This window comes from Condylura cristata, unplaced genomic scaffold, assembly GCF_000260355.1.
Source record: "Condylura cristata isolate star-nosed mole 26May11 unplaced genomic scaffold, ConCri1.0 scaffold00020, whole genome shotgun sequence".
In the NCBI taxonomy this organism is placed as follows: Eukaryota; Metazoa; Chordata; class Mammalia; order Eulipotyphla; family Talpidae; genus Condylura; species Condylura cristata.
The window spans coordinates 25,412,411-25,433,377 of record NW_004567121.1 but is presented as its reverse complement, the minus strand read 5'-3'; the positions used below and the strand labels follow the sequence as shown (position 1 = coordinate 25,433,377).

General features: G+C 45.4%; 1 protein-coding gene across 1 annotated transcript in view; it reads right to left on the bottom strand.

Annotated features, from left to right (window-relative positions):
- The window catches only part of ALK (anaplastic lymphoma receptor tyrosine kinase), a 564,885-nt gene that overhangs the window by 128,764 nt on the left and 415,154 nt on the right, over positions 1-20,967 (bottom strand). Inside the window, exon 5 of the mRNA XM_004686326.1 lies at positions 10,231-10,358. Coding sequence (XP_004686383.1) covers positions 10,231-10,358 — 128 coding nt within the window. The remainder of the gene's footprint in view (positions 1-10,230; positions 10,359-20,967) is intronic.

Sequence of the window (20,967 nt, the reverse complement as noted above, 5' to 3'; positions counted from 1 at the left end):
CCCTGCCACAGGGCCCTGCCACAGGGCCTGGCGACAGGCCCCCTGCCACAGGCCCCTGCCATAGTCCCCTGCCACAGGCCCCTGCCACAGGGCCCTGCCACAGGGACCTGCCACAGGGCCTGGCGACAGGCCCCCTGCCACAGGCCCCTGCCACAGGCTCCTGCCATAGTCCCCTGCCACAGTCCCCTGCCACAGGCCCCTGCCACAGGGCCCTGCCACAGGGCCCTGCCACAAGCCCCCATCACAGTCTCCTGCCACAGGGCCCCACCACCCCTGGGAGGGGAGCTCTCTCCTGGGCTCTGGGCATAGAGGAAGAAAAATGTCTCTATGATGATAAGATAAAGTTTCAGCAGCCCTCGTCAAGGCAAAGAAATAAAACAAAAAACCAAAACCAACTCTGAAATCCATTTGTCCCTGGGAAAAGTTAGGAAATTTTAGGCCAATGCACAGGAGACTTTCAAATCCAGTATTTGGGTAGGGGTCCTGGCTGGAATGCAGTTTGGGAACTGAGTTCTTTTCTGCAGCACTTGGAATGTTAGGGCTGCACTGCTGGTCCCAATGGCACTTTGGGGTCAGGTGTGAGCCCACCCATGTTTTGCTTGCATGGAAAGCTCCAGATTTCTAGTAGGTGATTCCAACCTAGTTGTGCCAACTGTACCCATGTTCTCTGTTCCCCTGGAGTGGTTCTTTACCAACATCCCCTCTGATGTGCTCCATATGGCAAGGAAGGGTGAAATCACCTCAAATCTGGGGTCCACACTTTATCTTAAATTTTGTGTGTGGTTTGTGTTAAGCCTGATAGAGAGCCTTGCTAGTTTTAATCTTCCAGTAAAACTGAAGCTCTGGAAAGATGTATCATGAGGGTCTGAGAGTTTGCACACTCCCAGAACACCAGACACACTCATGCAGTACCAGCAGCCAAGTATAAAGCCCAAGGCCCCAGTTTAGCCCATGCTGCTTGTTGGATTCTGGCACCTTCCAGCTGCCCACAGCCAATCGCCTGCACCAGCCCATGTGCGCCAGGTTCTGCAGACAGTGCAGTGAGCGTGACCTCGCCCTGTAGGGCAGGACACTGACAGCAGAGCCACCCGTCCCTCCTCCTGGGTCAGCCTTGCCCTCATGGGGTCCTGACATGTACGATTCACAGCTGGTCCAGTTTCTCTTGATGACTCACTCCGATTGCTTCTACCACAGTTAATGAGCAGTTGCCAAGGCCAGCGGGTCAACACCACCATGATATGCTCTTTGGACTTGGGAAGGGGCAGAAGTCAAGTCTGCTTGATTTCCTGTCACCTTCTTGGCACTGTGTCATTTGGGTGCCTGCACCTCAGTTAATCCTCATACGGACCCTGTGTAGGGCCACCGGCTCCATTTCACTCATGGCATATCTGGTCCCAGTGGACAAAACGGACGGAGCACTCAGACAACTCTGAATTCAAATTCTTGTTTTTCTTATGCAGATCCTACCTCTTGCATTTCTTGCTACTGCATCTTTTTGCCCATTTCACTCATGATGGCCTCCATCAGAGGAGGAAAGAGAGAGTGGTGAGGTTGGAAACTGTAAATTCTGCTTTCAACTGTTTTGGGAAGATGGAGAGGTGGTAGGTTGAAACCCGTGTCTAAACTGACATTTCTCTTACCATCTCTGGAATTAATTGACCTGGGCCTACACTTCACCTTAAAGCCAAGATGAAGGAATCACTACAGGGGACCCTGAGGGAAGTAAGAGGGAACACAGTCCACCAAGCCCCTCATTCATCACCAGCTGGAACGCCAGCCTCATTAATAACTGGGGCTTAATCCTCCACATTCAAAGAGACTCCCATTACCCAAAACAATAATTTTTTTAATTACCCAGGCAGACTGGCAACTGCATATTAAATACTAAGGATGATTTAAAACTAATAAATACTTTTGGAAATTCTTTGGACATTTTAATGAATTAAAAGTTATGAAATATTTATAAGCAGTAACAACACCATTTAGTACCATTAATAAAATAAATACATTAGTCAGAGAATGAAATTCATTATCATTTTACTACTAGACATTGATGTCAATGACTGAATATTGCTCCAAATTACTTGTAAAATGGACCAATTATTTTAGTGTGATTAATCTTTTCAATTATTTCTTTTATGTAGTTGTAATTTGAAAGCAATTTTCTTCTGGGAATACAATGACCTCAGCACACTGGTTCCTTATTTATTTATATTTAAAAATCTTTGGCCATTGCCCCCATCTCCAGGCAGTCGAATAAGGAAAATAGTCGCCCAAGCATGTTAAGAATTTTTGTTCCTAAGCATTCCTAGGGCATTTTTGATTGGCTTTAACAGTGATTATGAAAAAAGCCATTCCAGAGGGAGGCTGTGTGTGTCTGCCAAGAGCGGCCATCCATCAGTGGGGGAAGAAGGCCCAGCAAAGTTCTTCCCTGTCCCCAAGGGCCCCTAAGCTGAGGCTCTGGCTGTCGGCCACAGAGTGACAAACTGTCAAAGAACCAGCAGGCTGGCCCCTGGCCTCCAGCCAGCCCAGGGGTTTGAGCAATCCTACCTCTTGCTTGGCACAGAGGGTTGGGAGAGAAATAAAGGTATGGATGGTGTAGGAAGAAAAGCCTTATATCAATCAGAAGCAAATCTGGGCTAGTGAGTCACAACTGGAGAGCTGGGATCCACACCCCCCGGCTCAGGGGCTCAGACGGTGCAGATGAAAAGCCAAAGAGGGGGACTGTGAAGCTACGAACACACCTGGGCAGTCCTGCAGAATTATTCAGCTCTGCTTCCAGAAGGAGGGCCCGCAGCTCACTCAGGGACCCAGGAGAGAGAGGATGATGGCATTTTCTGTGCCAAGCACCGTGCTGGGGGTGCCACACACACCATCATTTTTAATTGTCTGGCGAAGCTTTAATTATGAGTTATTATAATGTCATGTCTACTGATGAGTTAACCAAAAACCACAGATTTTTAAAAAACTGCTGAGCTCAAAAGAATGGAAAGTGATGGAGTTTGTTCTGTTGGATTTCAGAGCCTGTAATCTCTTTCCTACCTTGTCAGAAGAAAGCCTTTACCATAAGAAAAGCACTGTCTGTTGCTAATTGGGATTACAGAATTTGAAAAAAAGTCAGTCTTTGATGCTAGGAATTTAGTATCTACTGAGCAAGACGTAGACTGTTCTAAAATAGAAATATATGGAAACATAATTCTGAGCTGAGACTTCCTGGAGAAAATAGTATTTGAGCTGAGATTTGAAAGCAGTGTAGAGTCCGACAGACAGAAACTGGGAGGGGTTGAGAGGGAGGGCCCTGACCGGGAACCTGGCTGGGTGCAAGCTTGAGATGAGCTGAGTTTGGGGGCAATTCCATGTGAGGTCTTTGTGGCTAGATGAAGCCATTATATTAATGCAGAATTTTAAAATACACCATCCACAGATAAATCAGTGGCAGGTTGCTTTGGAAGTTGGGAGTTCAGAAGCAGAGGGATTTGAACACGGGGCTCACTGCCCACCTAGAGGGTGCCTGGCCATGGAGAGTCCAGGCTGCAGTCTGACCAGACCCCCCCATGCAGAGCTGACTGCGTCCTGGAGTGGCCGACCCAGCGTGGCCACCTTGGGGCCATTCTCAGCGCCGCATCGCCACGGCTCCTCACCTGTGCGGCATGTGCTCACGGTGAGCCGGGAGGCTTCACACAGGTCCACTTGCCTCTGGGATCACCGACTTCCCCGTGGGAAACTGTGCATCAGCAAGGGCGTGGCTTCATTTTAAAAGGCCCTGGGGTCAGCTGAGGCTTGAGAGGTCAGGCAGCTTGGGGCATCCTCTGCAAAGCACCTCACCTCCTTCTTCTCACCTCACCCCCATGATTATGGTCAATTGGAGACACCCACTGGCATGCTGTTATTCCTATTTTAAATTTAAAAAAATAACTTGACAATTCCAGGAGAGACTGGAATGTCCCTTCTGATCTGGCGAGCTGGCTAATCTATGCAAAGTCAGAGGGGGAGAGGGGACTTGAACACCACAATGCTGCTTCGGGCTCTGTGCAGCCTTTCTGAGAGAGGCACACCGAAACCCGTTTGAGGGAAGGCATTTGTACAAATGGAGTCCTTACAGTCCCGCTAGGACACATTAAGTGCAAGTCAGGGATACTCTTTGTTTCTGTGCAAAGTACATGGAGAGCTGGAGACCACCTCACCAACAGCCAGGCCTCACACAGAAGCAGCAAGTTTCCATCAGTGCCAGGCAGCAGTCAGCTCAGGACTTACTCAGGAAATCCCTGTAGAACGAGTGGGTGTGTGCATGGTGGGTGGCTGGGCTTGTTTGCTCTAGGAAGCGATCTTGGCAGCAGCCCCAGACAGCCTGAGCATCACCTTTGCTTCCCAGGGTCCTGCTATGCTGCTGCTTGCTACTGGAACAGAAAATGCCCCGCTGGAACCGGCTGCCAGGAGCACGGGACAATCCCTTATTTCACCCAGCGGGATTTTGGCGCCTACTCCAGAGGCTGACTGTTCCCACATGGCTGGCCAAAGTGCACAGCTGTTTGGGCGGCCGCTCTTTCTCTCTGCCCCTCCTGGCCTAAGCAGACTTCCTCCTCTGCCCTGAGTTGTCTTGTGAGGAGGCGCTGGGGACAGGGATGTGCCACACTGGCTCATACCCATCACAAAGCCAGAATCCACTTTATTTTGTGAAAACGGTGGTGCATATTCAGCATTATAGCCTTATGGTTTGTTTCAGTTGTTTAAGGAAGGCATGGTTAGTACAACTATGTTTGACTTCACATTTTAAGTACAGAATCATAGGGTCAAAAAGCTGGAGTTTATAGGAGCATTGAAAAGTAGACTGTCCAGTGGTTTGCAATGATATTTCATGAAACCCAGCTGGGAGGGGGGTCAAGGGCTAGGTAGCAGGTGGTTCTTGGCCCCTCATTTCCTTGGGGCAGTTCTGAGAGCCCAAATTTTCAGACTGGACTTCTACACGACTCCTATGAGACTTTTTCAGATTAAGTATTCAATCTCTAAAATTCTTGAAGATCATGGGTCTATCTGAAATGCCCTCATTTTAGGCCCAGAGAGGTTACGATATCTATCCGTACAGCTCCAGTTCTTTAACGATGAACTCCATGAAATTGGGGATGCTTTTAAACTCTTCCTCTCCCTCTCTGAGTAAGATGAACTGCTGAAATAACCCCTCATGGGTGATGTGAGAATTGTAACCTCTTTCTGCAGAATGGCTCAGAAGAGGTGAGCTGTATGAAAGTACTTCAACAAGGTGAGGGTAGATTAAAGTGATCTTGGTCGCATGACTCCTCGCTGAGAAATCTGTTACTGAGCTAAATGTGACTTGGGAAACTTCAGATATGGTTCCTGTATGTTCATGAAAGAGAAAGGGAACTAATAAAACATACTTCGGTCCAGGCAGGAGCCACTCGTAGAAACTTTTTTTTGGGTGGCTACTCTCAGAGGATGGGGGACCCATGTCGTCCAGTGGGTGGTGGCATCCCTAAAATGCCTATGACAAGTCTGGGAAAGGCGAGGGAAATTCTGAATCAGTATCTTAAAAGTACTGAGAACTTGACAACCATAGGAGGAAGCAGATGGCACATAGCAATTTTATGTGTTCAAGTTCAAGGTAAATCTTTGGTGTTTATTCATTCAACTTCCACATGGTGCCGGAGGCAGACTAGATGCTTTCTGGGGTTCCAGCAATGACCTTCCATAGGAAGCAAGAACATGTGGCAGGCCTAAGCCTGGATGTTGGTGCACATGATCTCTGTTCCAGTATCAGCTGAGAGACTTTGGGTAAACTACTTAGGTTACTGTACCTCAATTTTGCCTGGCAAGTGATGATAAGGGTAAACATACCTCAACAGTGTTGGGATAAGGATTAAAGGAGTTAATGTAAGTGTTGCACTTAGAACAGGACCTGGCATATAGAAAGAGATCGATGAGTATTTGAAGTAATGTCTGTTTTAATGAGCTGCTCAGATGCACACTGATTTTTCGAACACTTTTCAAGATCTAGTCCTTGTGCAGAACAAGCATCCTGACACATGTTTTTCTATAAGTTTCTCTGAACAAGAGTGGTTCCAACGAGTCTCTTGAGCCATCCCATTGCTCTAGGCTGTCTGCTGAACAGAGGCCTTAGTGAAATGGATGAAGCGTTCTTGGGCAGCCCAGTCACCATGTTCCTGGGTACTGACATCCCACTTGTCAGTGCTGAGTACACAAGCTGCTCCTTTAAGATTGGGGAGAAACCGCTGCCAAGTGATTTCCCTCCCTGCTCCTTTCTTTTGGAAGTAAACTAGCAGGGTAATAGCCCAAAGCTATCTAAACAGGGGCAGCATTTATCAATTGATTGATTAACCAATCAGTCAGCAAGTATTTATGTGGTGTTTCTTATGTGTTTAGCACCGTGTTAACTGGCCCTGGGAGAAAAATAAAAGAACTATAAGATGGGGTCCCAAAATCCAAGTTAGGATCCCAAAGTGATGAACTGGGAAATAATTATAAAATAGCTACTAAATGTAGATGCAGAGAGCAAAGTCTTCTGAGAAAAATTTCTGCAGCTGCAAATGACGTTCTGTCAGGTTGGGGCCCCAAGCTGCAGCGTAAATGATAAGCTGATGTCTAGAGCGGAAGGCCTGAGACAGAGTGGGCCATTCTGGGGGAGGGTACAGAAATGAGGCTGCCTAGAGGAAAGGGGTGAGGGGGGCCCCCAGGCCTGGCACTGAACACACAAGTGGGGTCAGATGGGAAGGACCCAGGACACCAGGCTGGACACTGGGCCTTTCCTGGCAGCATAGAGCAGTGCGGAAACTTCTTGGCTGGTGTCCAGCAGCTGACACCAATGCCAGCTCCTCACCCAGCCGGCAGGGTTCCCCGGTCCATCACTTTCCTGACTCCAGGGAACAAGTGAGGTAGTCTAGTGTATTCCCCATGTTTTTTTTTGATGTGAGGGGCCAGAAGAAGTTACTGACGTCTCATGAAAGTGCTACAAAGAAGGGGAATTCAGGGGAAGTTTGTCTGGCAATGACAGAATACAAGGTAACCACCAAGTCAGAGTCTAGGACTTGCCATTTGAAAGAGGGGAAAGAGGAAGAGCTAAAGAAACCTTAACACTAAGTTTTCTTCTAGGAATGGATGAAACTGCAGCTTCTACACATGTCATTAAGGCGGTAGCATGCAGGAAACAGAAACATGGGCTTGGTGGTCAGGTTGACCCCTTGGGGTTGGGTTGGCTCTACCTTCCCCCACATGGCAAGATTTGAAACTTTCATGAGCTTCAGTTCCCCCACTGTAGGATGAGTGAAAGGCAGGTGATCTATCCCTGGCAGCATCAGTGTAAGGCTTGTGGGAGGTAACTAACACTTGTTAAGTGACTCACTGGCTCTTTGCCTTTTGTATGTGGTTGGTGTGACACAGATGTAGCATTTATTGTTCATGAACGAAGCACCTATTGAGTATTATTACCATGACAGGTGATAGGGTTCAGAGAGGAAAGAGGTGCAGCCTGTGCCTTGATGACACCTGTGGGGTAAAAATTGTCCTAATGTCCCCCGTAAGACCTTGTAATCAGCTAAAATGGCACCTTCTTCATATGGGTCATGGGAGACATAGGAAGCTGTAGAGAGGTATTTTGTCTCATGCTCTGTGCCTCATCATGAGAGTGCCAAGTTACCATCAGAAAACAGGCCAGGTATCCCATAGCTCCACCCACAGCCGGCCAGCATAAGCCGGCTCTATCCACCCCCCTTGAGGGTAATTCTCTTCCTTCTCCTTCATGATCTAAGGAAAGGAATGACTTCATAAAAGAGATATTTACCAACATCACACAGGTTTTGCATATGCCTCCAAAATAACTCCTTCCCTTTAAGTACGTGAGAACCATTTTAGGATGTTTCTTGTGTTTGCAACTTGCCCAATGCAACAGATAGGCCACTGAATTGGTTCTGTTCTGGGAGATAACATTGGTAATGTTCTCAGGAAACACTGGGACCACTTGTTCTTCTCTGTCTTATTCTTTACATACCTACACTGACCACATCATATTTCCTCACAGCTACTGGGGTCCAAAATGGAGGAGGAGTGCAAAGAGCACCTGCTTCTCCATGGAAACCATGGGTTCCTGGACCTGGTGCCTCTGAAGGGTGGGCAGTTGGACCATGAGAACCTTTCTAGATATCTTGGCCAATTCTCCATCCTCAGGGAAACAGAGGTGGTGTAAGAGCATGTTCTCCTCGAAGAAACACTTTCTGAGTTATTAGAGAAAGGGAAGGAGGCCAACCATCTTGGTTCCTTCAGGGCAGAAAAACAGACACAAGTAGGTGTTTTAAACTCTGTAACAGACTCACTGAAAGTGCAACAGAAACTGCAGAAGAAGCATTTTGTAGGTGAGGGGAGTTGTAGGGGGAAGGGAGGGTGGAATTTGCCCATCGGGTGGGATCCTTGATTCAAAGGCACATTCTTTCCACCGCAGTTTCTGGGCTGGACTTGAGATCTGGAGTTCTGTAGTGTTTTATTCCCTTCTCTTGACATTGCTCAAATGAGATTAGGCCAATTCTGGAAACTGATACCTTCTCCCTGTCACATTCTTATTAACTGGCTCCACTTCAACAGATGGCCCTTCTGAAAGGTACACAGACCCTTGACATCAGTGAGGATTGACGATGTTTAGAGACACTCACAAATCCCAAGTCAGTAAGTGAGGACACTTTTGTACAAGCTATGGCTTTCTCCCATACCACATGCACCTTGCACATTGCCTCCCATCACAGGTTTAACCACCTTTTCAACTTGAGCAGAATTTAATTGATCATGTTATGGCGATTTTTCTCCCCCTCCTCCACATAAACCAGTTTCAACCAAAGGAAAGAAGAAACACACTTTCTGAAAGTTTTTGCAAGTGCAGCAAGAAATGAAAAGCCACAGCAACCTAAAGATCTTGGTGCTCAGGAGTGGGGTCTGAACCAAAGGCACCCCCAGCCAGGCACCAGATCCCTGAGGCCCAGCCTGAGATTTGAACCTGGGCCTCTACATTTGACAGATGCTGTGTGTTATGGGTCTTCACAGTTTAGATAGACTGTTTAGGTCTGAGGTTGCCAGAAGCTTACGTCCTGTCCATACTTCATTCTTGGGCTTCTCAGACCACAGGTTCCAGAGAGCACACGGGAACGCTGCCCCTCCTCCACCCCCCCCCCCCCCAGTGAAGTTCTGGGCAGAGGAAGGGATGGCAGGAGAATAACAGCAATGAAAGAAACTTCTTGCTAAAGAGTCTTATAACTCAAATCCATCTCCTGAATGCTCTGTATGTAGGCAGCAATAATGGATGCTTGTAATTATAACCCCAGGCTTTCTGAACAATCAAGGAGAGACCAACCGTATGTATCTATTGCCGATCCATTTCATCCTGCTTACCAACCAGTCTTGAGGCAATAGCTAATGAAAGGTACATATAGCATAAGCTCTTGAAGATAGGATTAGAAGATCAAGCACAGAAAATAAGCTTATCACAAAACTACAGAGATATAATTATTGTCACTGAGTATTGCCCTTAATGCAGTTTTCAGGCAACAAAGGCAGAGAGAAAAAAAGCTCAAAAAAGTATTCTTCAGATGGAGATGTCTTCTATTGGTAATAAGTCTTAAAATAAATCCATAATACAGGAACTTAAACAAAATAAATTCAATGATATAGTGGTTTTTACAAAACAGGTGACAATTTTCATATATAACCATTTCCCATGCTACCCTTTAGCAGCTTAAATCAAATAATTAAAAATGCATAATTGTCAATTTTGTCTCAAGATTAAATAAAAGGAAAATAATAATCATTATTAAGTTGGTAATGTAAAGATTGGGTAGAGATATACGTGAAATTTCTTCCATTAAAGTGGAAGAAAGTTGATGGTTGTTGAAATATGGTGGCGGGCATATTCTATACATTTGATAATTTCTCACAATTAAAAAGCTGGCAAAATCTATCTGGCAGTCAGGTAAGTTAAGCTAATACGGTAGCTATCAATGGCTATATTCTAACTGATAAAATTTTAAGTAAAACAGATAGCACGCTACTCTCAACCTTTGAAAATGGACCAGCCTGTGAATGGAACATGGTGAGATTCAGTCAGCCCCGAAGCTGAGTGTTCTCTCTGTGTGTGCTCGCTCCCGGCTAGTCATGGCGACAGGCTGCTGACACACTCGTCCCCACCACCCAGGAGTAGAGGAGGAGGACAGATTCAGGTACCTTCACTGCAGTTCTTCAGGGCGAAGAAGTCCACTGCAGATAAGCTTCGGTTTCCACTTGAGATGTATTCCAGAGCCACTCGGAAAGGGTTCTCTGGGCGCCCAATCCTTCCCTGTAGCACTGTCCAGCTGGTGGTGTGGGAAGCAGAAAGGAAAAGCAGAGGACAGTGATGAGAAGCGGCCTTTGCCTGAGGAGAGTCCTGCCCATGGGTCCCCGCAGGGCCCACGTTCTCCATGGGCACCGATGTGTGCCCACGTGGCTCTGAGGACAGCAACCCTAAGAGCAACAGACAGACGTTTGTTTCCTTCTTGTCTAGTTGACTCAGGGACCCTCTTCTCTTAGCCACTGTTGCCACCATCTTTCTTTTATTATACTCTTTTTTGGGCAGTTGCCGACTTTTAGACTATTCCAGCAGTTAATCTTACAAAAGGAATATATAGATATATATATATTCATATGCATATATACATATGTATACATGTATACATATACATATATATATATATGTACTTGAGTAAACATATATACATATACTTGAGTAAACCTGGCAGCAGGGTGAAGGGATAGTCTTCAAAAGCACTTATCAGTGTATTTGTAATTGTCTCTGGAAAGAGTACTTGGCTTTGGGAATTTTATCTGATCCCAAAGTCTCAGAACCCTTAGGTTTTCTATAGAGTTACTTAAGGAGAGCTAGCAAGGGTTATTTATTTACTGAACGAAAATTAAAGTGCACTGAAGCATGTATTTTGGGGTAAAAGGTACCTAAGATTGACGTGGACTCTGCAAAAAGGTGCAAACAGCAGAAGAAGGGAGCAGGTCAGATGGTGAGCTCAGCATTCAGCTATAATCAAGGACAGTGACACCGCTGGAGAACAGAGAATAAGCTAAACGAACACTTTTACATCTCACTCAGGCTGTTAACCTCTTGGAATAGCCTCCTGTCACTGACTGGAACATCAAGTTTACTTTCCAACATTGATTCATGCTTTTATACACACACACACACACACACACGTATGCAAATATATACTTACATATATACATACACACACAAACATGAAGTTATCTTGATAGTTACAATTTTATTTGGAGAATGAAATTACATGGACTCTTTCATAATTTTGCTTTTAAAGATTTATTTATTTATGCACACAGAACTGGGGTACAGGCCAGAGTTGCAGGGGCAGTGAGAGGATTCACCAGAGACAGAGGGGAGCAGCGGGCGGGTCAGGAGAGGTCTGCTGCGCCCTGTGGTCACCTCCGGGGCAGGCGGGAATCAAACTCATGCTGAAGTGGCTTTAGTTCTTAGTGCTGTGCTTCAACCCGCTGCACCACCAGGGAGGGCTCTAAAAAATATTTTTAATGCACCTGTCTCCCAAGTACAAAATGATATGTATTATAAGAAATGTTAAAAATCCAATCATTTAGGAAATGTGGCAAAGGGAAGTAAAACACGCTCATTACCCAGAGACAGTCACAGCCAGCCATCGTGAATGCCTTTCAGTAGTGATTTTACGTAAATGAGGCCATCCTACAGGCACTTTCCATGATTGTACTTGTCCAGTCAATGGTGAGTCATGAGATAGTAAACAGAGATTGTGGGATCATTTCAGTGATTGCATTTTTGGTTGATTTGTGCATTGCTCCTGGTTTTCCCTCTGGATGAACATCCTGAGGCTAATTCTGTGCAATTATTATATACCGCCTGAGGACAAATTCTTGGATCCTGAGTTGGAATGCATGTGCATTTGAAAGTATGAGGCACACTCAGCCCTCTTGCAGTGAATCAGAGACCCTATTTCTCCATTCGTTGGCTAACACTGCCTCTCTCTTATCTCTGGAAAACTTTTGGTGATGAAGACATTGCCTAGAGCAACCAGCAGTCTTGCTGTGGGATGCTCTTGGATGGTAGTTTTGAGTCTCTGGCCACCATGTTGCTGGGCAGACAGTGGGAGTTGCGGAAAGAGGTAGTTTTGTTCCCTTTCTATGTTCTTCTGTAGTTAATTCAGATCACCGGAGCCAATGCCTCAGCCATTTAATAAAAGTGTGTTAAATTTCCCCACAATTGATGCTGTAGAGGGGTTATTGCTGCTGTAAAGTTTGTTCTCTGTTACTGCACCCTGCAGGATTTCCATCCAAAATAAAACCAGTGCAATTGAATAAGGAAAAGGAAGTCTTTCGGTTTAAATGCGGGACTGTCAAAGAAAGAAATGTTTGGAAAGAAAAAGTAAATGAGGGGTTCTTCAGGCAAAAAACAAACAAACAAAAAGCAGAATTTTTCTTGTTCTTCTGAAAAATAAAGGCCCCTATTTTTGAAGGAAGATGGTGATGAAAGGCATGACTATTCATATCCTGCCAAACTCACAGCTCTGCGCTGAGGAGTGATGGATTTTCAACCCAGGTACACAGTGGCCCTGACAATGATTTCCATTTCTATATTGGCACTAGACCTCTGGATAAATGTGTCAAGAGTTTTAGGAATTAGTTTCTGAGTTACTGAAGCAATAACTTTTGTCTGAAACTCTCTGGCCTCCCATAGTTTACTGCTGCAACTTTAATAACTTCCAGAGCAGTTGCCAAACATGTGTTTTATAACCCAGGAAGTTGGGGCTACAAAGGGGCAGGATTGTATGTGGGGTCAGGTTTGTTTAAGAGGTGGACGGAACAAATTCTGGCTCCATTTTCCTTGCCTCTCTCCCAGTGATCATGAAATGGACTCACTTGGGTCTTGTTCTCCTTTTTGGCTGATGGCAACTCTACTTGTGCTTGCGAGGGGGAAGGTTTTGTTCTGCCCTAACGTCTCCTAGAAACAAGTGTGCAACTGTATCCATGTGCTGGGGGTTTGTGGTCTTCTTAGCGCTGGCGCTTCAATCAATCAAGTTGACAGTGTGGGGAATCCATCTGGACTTTGGCACGCCAGAGGGACTGTATGGACAGTCTGCCATCATCCATTATCTCCCAGTTGTCTCTCTGGAGCACACTCCTTCCTGTTCTGGCTCTGTCCCTCATTTGTCTGATGACTTTGAACGAGGCACTTTGCTCAGAATGCCTGAAATTTTGGGCATTTTCTGATCAATGGTATTCTCAGGTATAGGAAGCAGTTCCAACTTTGGGTGATTTGTAGAGGATAAAAATGACCACATATTTTTGCTGAGTGGCTGTACCAAAATGAATAAGTCAGATTTCATAAAAAAAAAGTGGCAGGAGAACTGGTTTGTGAAAATGAGGGGCCGTTTCTGACCTGTACAAAAACCACTCAACTGGAAGCTGAATCTCAGATTCTGGGTCTACATCTGCATAGGCAAAGCTAAGTTCCTGCACCGTCTTGAGTTTTAGTATCTTCATTAGCAAAATGTGGGCACTGAATTAAAAGTTCTCCAAGGTCCCATACTGTTTTGATGCCTAGACATATTTTAGCAAACTGCAGGAGTCCTGAAGACAAAAACTATGAAACCTCTGAGCTGCCATGTACAGAAGGTGGAAAAAGTGATTAATCAAAGAATCACAGACTTATTTCTGCATAGAACCCTGATCCACTCCCTCTGAGAAAGGGAGTAGCTTAAGGTGACACAATTGATTCCTGGAGAAACAAGGTCAAAATCAAGTATTTTATTGCTCTAGACTGCAAGAACGAGAGACAGTGTAACCCATGTACCAGTCCTCATATTCAGTGCATTTCATGTCCCGAGGATCACAGAGCTAGAGGAGGACATGTTTTACAGAACCTGGCGAGAGGGATCACCAGTCTGGGTTTTAAAGATAGACAGGCCAGCCAGACAGTGAAGTACAGTGTCAGAAAATGCACACATGAAACAAAAACTCCAGAGAAGCGCTGACATGGAGACAGAGGTTCTCTAAAGTTCCCACTGCTCCATACCAGGTTAGTCTCCACATGTTTGAAGGAAACTGACTGGTGCATCTGATGTGAATCAAGCAGCTGATGAAACTGAAGAGTTGGCAGCTCTGATTCAGGAGGATGAAGGCACCAAGTTATTTTAAGCCCAGAATAATGGGAGTTTTTTTTTTGACAGCACATGAAAGCAGTGGATGGCAGTTGATGAGACAGAGAGATGTATGTTAACTTTGTTGCTATGTGATATTCCAATAGGCATCATCTGATCCAGGGTTGGCTCACAGAAGTGAGCTCTCAAACAGACATGCTATGCAGTGGAATCCCTTTCTTACTATTTCCAGGCCTAGATTCAGCTCTCCTTTACACCAATCTACTACCTAAGTAACCTGCTCTGATTTTAAGTTAATGCTTAGCTTTATGAATAGCTATGAAGCCTTGTGAGAAGGATGTGTCCATAGTAATATACTTTTGGAAGCTCAAGAAGTGGTAACTATTCATCCAGAAGACTACTACTATCTCCATGGAATGGTATTGGTCCAGGAAACCATCTGCATCTCAACTCATTTATGAGATTAAAGGTTGAGGACTGTAGGTTACAAAGGCAAGGGAAACAGGGAAACACTTGCAATTTATGAACAGCAGTCACCTTATTAGTATAAACCAGAAAAAATTCTTAATGAGATGGGTCTTTGTATGTCACGCACAACCCAAGAAATGATGTTGAAATACCCTTTGTGGAAAATACTCCATGTGGAAATATATTAGGACTAAGTAATGACATTGGATGAAGACTCTGCTCAGAACCCCCCAAAAGCCCATCTCATTTCTAGCAAATATCTTATTTGCCTTTGTATCTTCCCACATACAACATGTGGGAAATGACTGTGTCCAGAACTCAGTTCAAGTTTGTTGAGTTGAAGTACATTTCTCAGGTATTTATTGGTGAATTGTAGTAACATTAGATAAAGTATTAATGCGCTGGGGCCACTAAGGGTTTAGGACTTTGCTCACTAATCACTGTAGATTAGTGAGATGAGTAAAAGTAGGCCGCAAAGTTTGGCGTACAGAGGAGCTAAGTAACACAGGCTCCACGTACCATGGAAGCACCTTGGGCCAAGCCTGTCTCAGAGTGAGTGGTAGGGAGAATGTGACTTGAGAAGGGCCACAAAGAGGGGCAGGAGCTGGGAAAAGGGCAATGTAGAAGGACAAGAACATGGACACGTGAGCAGAGCCATACAGACTGTGTTCAGAAAACAGGTGGCCCCAGGGTGGCAGGAATCAGTGTCTTTCACTGGCCTCTGTGTCCACTCTCCTTCCAGCTTCCTCAAAGCCAAGAAGGTGGGGAATTCCTCACTATGTCTCCCCAGGAGCTACATTTTAGATGCTCAAAGAATAGATGTTGAATGAGAGAACAAGAGCAAGTACAAATAAGATTGTGGCATTCTTGGTGAACGTTCATAGTGCTGTGGGGTTGAGCTAGTCTGGAAGTTCTTGTTAGTTTTTTATCATAAGCTGATGTTCATTCAAATAAAAATGATGCTCTCCTGTTAGTGGGAACTTAGGTACTGGGAAGTGTGGGGGTTGAGGGAAGTTTGAAGGCTGGTTCTTTCCTGGTTCTTGGCTCCCCAATTGCAATAGGCCTCTTCATTAAAGGGGCATGGCCAGAGGAAGAAACCATTAGATAAGGTCTTGTGCATGAACCTAGAATCCAAAGAAGGAATCAGAGAATTATAACTGAGATCGAAGGGACACAAGTGCTTCATTAGAGAGGTCTATCTGTTGTAGAAAAATGTCCTTGACTGTGCTGTTCAATCTTGAAGGATGTCAACATGAAAAGTAACAAAAGCAACAATTTTAATAGCAGCATTAATAATATCACCACGAACACAGTTTATATTTATGGAAGGCCCCCTGTACACTTTTCTTCTAGCTGAGTTTTAAGCCCAGGTTTGTATGACTCGATATCCTTGGTGCCTTTTTGAGTTCCGAGGTTAGAAACTTCTTCCTAAGACTTTGTTTCAACTTCTCCCTCTAGTGAACACTGTTAGGAAACTGAATGTAAAAGAGCGGTTATGGTCCTATTCTGTGGTGCTCACAAGAGCCAGATCATGCTGGTGGCACTAATGCCCTTGCCAGGGCTGACAAATGCATGGGTGAGGCTGAGGATGACAGAAACCACAGGCATTAAACCACCAGCCATGTTACCGATCAGTCGTATGATCTTATTACCGCGTATAACGCTGTCGAGGCCACACTGCAGACTTTTCCTCCACATGTCCCTTTGCTGAGGCCTTCTATTGACAAGTGTAAGGAGTGAAGGCCACTTAGAGACAAGGAACTGGACCTTGGGAACTTGTCTAGATCAATATAGGAAAAAAAAAAAAAAGCCAACTGCACTCCTCTCCCTAATCTTATCCTAAAGGAAAAAACACATATAACTTTCAAGTTTTCTTAAAATATACCTTATAGTAATGCTGCCGCAAATATAAACCATTCAGCACTATTTTTTACTGTTTCCATTAAATCAGCCCGCATTTAAAGCATTTTTATGGGAGATAGCAGGGAGAAAAACGCCAGATCAATGTAAATTTTAGTGTGGAGTCCTTTGTTGCTAGTTAATTTTCGGTAATAATAGTAATACTTGGTATGTGGCACAAGGTCTTTCATCCAAGTAGCCTCGGCGTTCTTATTCCCTTGCCCTTCACAACTTTCCAGGAGTTAGTTGCATGTACCCAGAAGAGCAGCAGATCTGGGGAGGTGGGGGTGGGGAGCTGAGCTTGTAGGTTGATGCAAGATGTGGTTCCCTCTGCCTTGAGGCTGAGGGGCCCTGGTCCCACTGGATGGGAGTGGCAAGAGAAGAGGGGTGGTGAGATAGGGAGGGTCTTCCTGCCCATCAGTGGGCTTGACTTAGACTTTAGCATTGGCAGCACTGGTAGACTTCAGCTTTGGTTTCCACCAGATCTGTGATAAAGGTGACAGGGATCCGGAGGGTGGCCTGGCTTTCCTGGGGTGGGGGTACTAACAAAGGGTCCCCAAATGCATTTCTCCTAATTCTCCTCATGCTTTAGAGAAAGGAAAAAATGGCAAGGTCTTGAGCTCCTTTTCAGTCCTTTCCTTAGCTTCTTCCAATCTCTCCTTTCCCTTTTTCCTTCTCTCTCTCCCTTCCCTCATAGCTCCCTTCCAGCAAGTGAAATATATTCAGAACACAAACTTTGGAACCAGAATCCCATCTCAATTCTGCTCCTGATTGGCCATGGCCTCTGCTTTTCTATCTGACCTAATCTTTCTGTGCCCAGTTCTGTCTTTAAGAAGTAAGGCTTACAACTGAGATGGAAAAAGGCACAAAATGATGTAAAAATAAGCAAATAAAATTTTTAAAAAAGAAGCGAGGCTAATAACAACCTGATCAGAGTGTCATGAAGACCACAGTGTTAGCCAACACTCAACAGGTGTGAGCTCATATACTTATGATGTTAGTGTTCCTTTTCTGTCCCCAAACAAGTAACAGATGACCTTACCAGGAATGACTTTATAAGAAGGTGAAATAGGACCATATGGTGGGACACCACAGAACACCAAGATGTTCCGAACACACCTTTCATTTCACTGCCATGGACACAACACTCAAGTGTGCAAATGCAGAAACCCAACACTACCACAGGGCCTCGGTCCATGCCATTGTCTGTGTGCATTAATTTATGTCCTGCCTCACCCCAGGGAGGACATTAACTATTTTCTTTTATCTAATTTAATTTTCACAATAAATCCATATGACAGATATCACCAGCCCATTTCAAGTGAGAAAACGGAGGCTCCAAGAGCCTATGGAACTTGGCCTCGTAATGCATGGTAAGATACGGTAAAAAACCAAGATAATTTATCTTGCTCTCTTTCTTCACTACATTGCACTCAGATTTTAATGTATGATAAATGTAAATAATGAGTTTTTTAGAAGTGCTTAGTAGGGGACTGAGAATGGCTGGTATTTGAGAAACAGTAATGTTCAAAAAAGGAAGCAACCAAGATACATTTTGATTTCTTCCTAGTGTTGCTGCAGGCTACCCTATTCTTTCCCTGTTTAAGTTCTACATCATTATGATCCAAGTTGGAATAAGTAATTTTGGGGTGGAGACTTCCCCCCTGATTCCTGTTGAGAACTTTCTTTTCGTTTTCTATAGCAGCCCAGGATGAAGGGGGGTGAGTCAGCATCTGCAGACCTAGTCCCTAAATCCTTGGGGGTCACAACCACAATTGCAAGGAAAACATAATAGCAGGTGTCTTCCCGTGATCGCTTTGTTTGATGGGTTGGCACCAGCTTGACATTTTAAATCAATGAAACACCCTGTGCCCTCTGAATAGTCAAGGCCACTCCCCAGACTCCTGCACCTTCTCCTCCCATCACTTGAGTTATCCACCCTCTGCGAGTCAGTAATCAGTTATGCTTCTTCCCGAGCTATTTAAGCCAGTTACTCTCGGCATATAGTTAAGTTGATGCAACACGAACAAGGAAAATATGAATGACTTTCTAAAGGGTAGTAGTGGTAAGCTACAAAAACTGGTGTTTAGTTAGATCAGAAAGAGGGAACAGAAGCAATTACAGGGAGAAAACCTTCAACATCCAGAAAGCCTTCAGATTAGTTCACAAGCGTTCCAATGTCGTTTCACTTTAGAGACATAGAAACTGAACATCCTGGAAATGTGTCATGGATGAGTTTGCTGCAGAGAGGCAATGCAGAATCCCAATCGACGACCGGCCCTAGAAGCAAAGGCTCTGGCCCCACATCAAGAGATTGGCAAATGGCATATGTCAAGAAATTACAAGTTAAAGTGAGATGTTTAAGGATGTAAGTTGGCTCCTACGCGGCTATCGCCCTGAATTTCTTGTCCAAAGGCTCTTCTTCTTTGCTTTGGTTTGTGTAAAGAAATACCTAGAAGATTCACTAATGTTTTTTCTTCCTTTTAAAGGAAGGAACACTGGTTATTCAGGCAGAAAATCAAGTGAGAGAAAAGTCTTCGAATCAAGGTGAGCAGCCCTCTTGCATCTGAATTTTGCATCAGGTGCCACGCAGCACTGTGGGCACCCCGACACCCCTCATCAGGGGCTGTGAGGGGGGACTCAGCTGTGGAGGGCAAGTGAGAGGTGGGGTTGGTGCTGGCATTCTGGAAACCACTTAAAATTACAGAAGAGAGCCCAAGAAGGGGCCCCCGGGGGGCTCCCGGCTCTACAGATTTGTCAGACAATCTCTCTGGCAGGGTGTGGTGGAGCTCTTCCCGCTGGCGTCCCAGGTGAACGCTTTGCCTTTGGAACTCTTTCTGTGAGAGGGTTTGGGTACATCACCTGCCAGCAGCCATAGGAAGCTGGATTTGCTTTCCTAACTCTTTATTCCTTCCAATAACTTTTTAGTACCATCTGTTCTTTTCAAACACAATCTTTTCTTTCAAGCCAACTCAGTGCAGTTGGCTCTATTACTTCTTCTTTTTTAAAATACATCCTCCCCAGGGAGAAGGATAAAGACAACACTGAAATCCTGAAATGTAACTGTTTCTGTTGGATCTTCCCTCAGCCCAGGCTGCCTCCAACTCGTGCCCTGGGTCCTGAGTGAGAGAGGGGTGGGGCCTTTCCTCCTGTACCCCCATCTGAGAGCCTGGCCTCACAGCCGGGCTTCCTGCCCATGCACAAATGATAGCCTGTCTTCTTCCCTAGAGAATCAGCCCATATACTTTTTAATATGTCAGTGCAATGGCTGGTTCAATATGAACACTTCCCAGCCTCTGGACTGGGAAAATGCAAACCCTCGAGCTCAGAGGATCCATTTTAGTCATAAATCTCTGACACAGTTAAGCCACTGTACTGAAACATTATGTGGCAGAGTAGACGTGGCTGTAAGCTGTGGTTCTGTTCGCAGCTTCCAAGGCTGGGATGGTGGGAAGTCAGAAACACTGGAGGGGCCAACCCAAAGACTTGCCCTGTTTCACACATTGCTCCTGCCTTGCTCCTTTGCTGGGGTGGCCATGCAGAGATGAGGGGGTGATTGTCAGGGGGCAGAGGCATTAGCGGGGCTGCCCTGAGAGCCCCTTGGTGCAGTGGCCCCCAAGTCCTGCTTGTGCACCTAAAATGTGGCAAGTATCCCGGAGGTTGTTGTTATCAGGAGGTTGTATGGTGTTGAGTCTGGCATGAATCTTGCAAATCAGCATGTTTAATTCTCACCCATGGCAGAGAAGGAGACATACATACCTCCCCTTTGCAGCCACAGGAGGGTTCCACACTTTGTGTCTGGAATGGTCTCATTAAAATGCAATGCAACCCTGCCCTCCAGTGCCCTCAGGTTCTGCCTCTGGTGCACTCTGCAAGCCCTGGGCTCTTTCCTGCCTCCTGTGCATTTGCCTGTGGTGTTCTCTGAGCCAAGAATCCTTTTCCAATTTTCTTTACTGGGCTGCTCTTCATTGATCAAAATTACTGGGCTGCTCTTCATTGATCAAAACTCAACCTGATGTCATCCAGGCATCCAATTCTCAGGCTGGATGGAGAGGTTGGTATAGGGCAACAGGGATTAAGTTTGCCCAAAGAGTTTTTGAAAGGTCTCTGGGCAGAGATACCTTTATTACTACTAGCTGTCTTATTCTTCTCCCAGAAGGGATTGGTAGAAAGAGTGGTTATTAAGTTATGTGCCCCCTCAAAATATATGTTGAAGATGTACATTCCATAAGGGAATGTGCCCTTATGTAGAGTCAGGGTCTTGGCAAGGTAATCAAGCCAATGTGAGCTTGTCAGGGTGGGCCCGACTCCTCATGCCTATGTCTCTATAAAAAGGGAAAACTAGGACACAGAGACAGACACACACATGGGGAGTGCCATGTGGTGACAGGGCAGTGGTGGGGGGGAC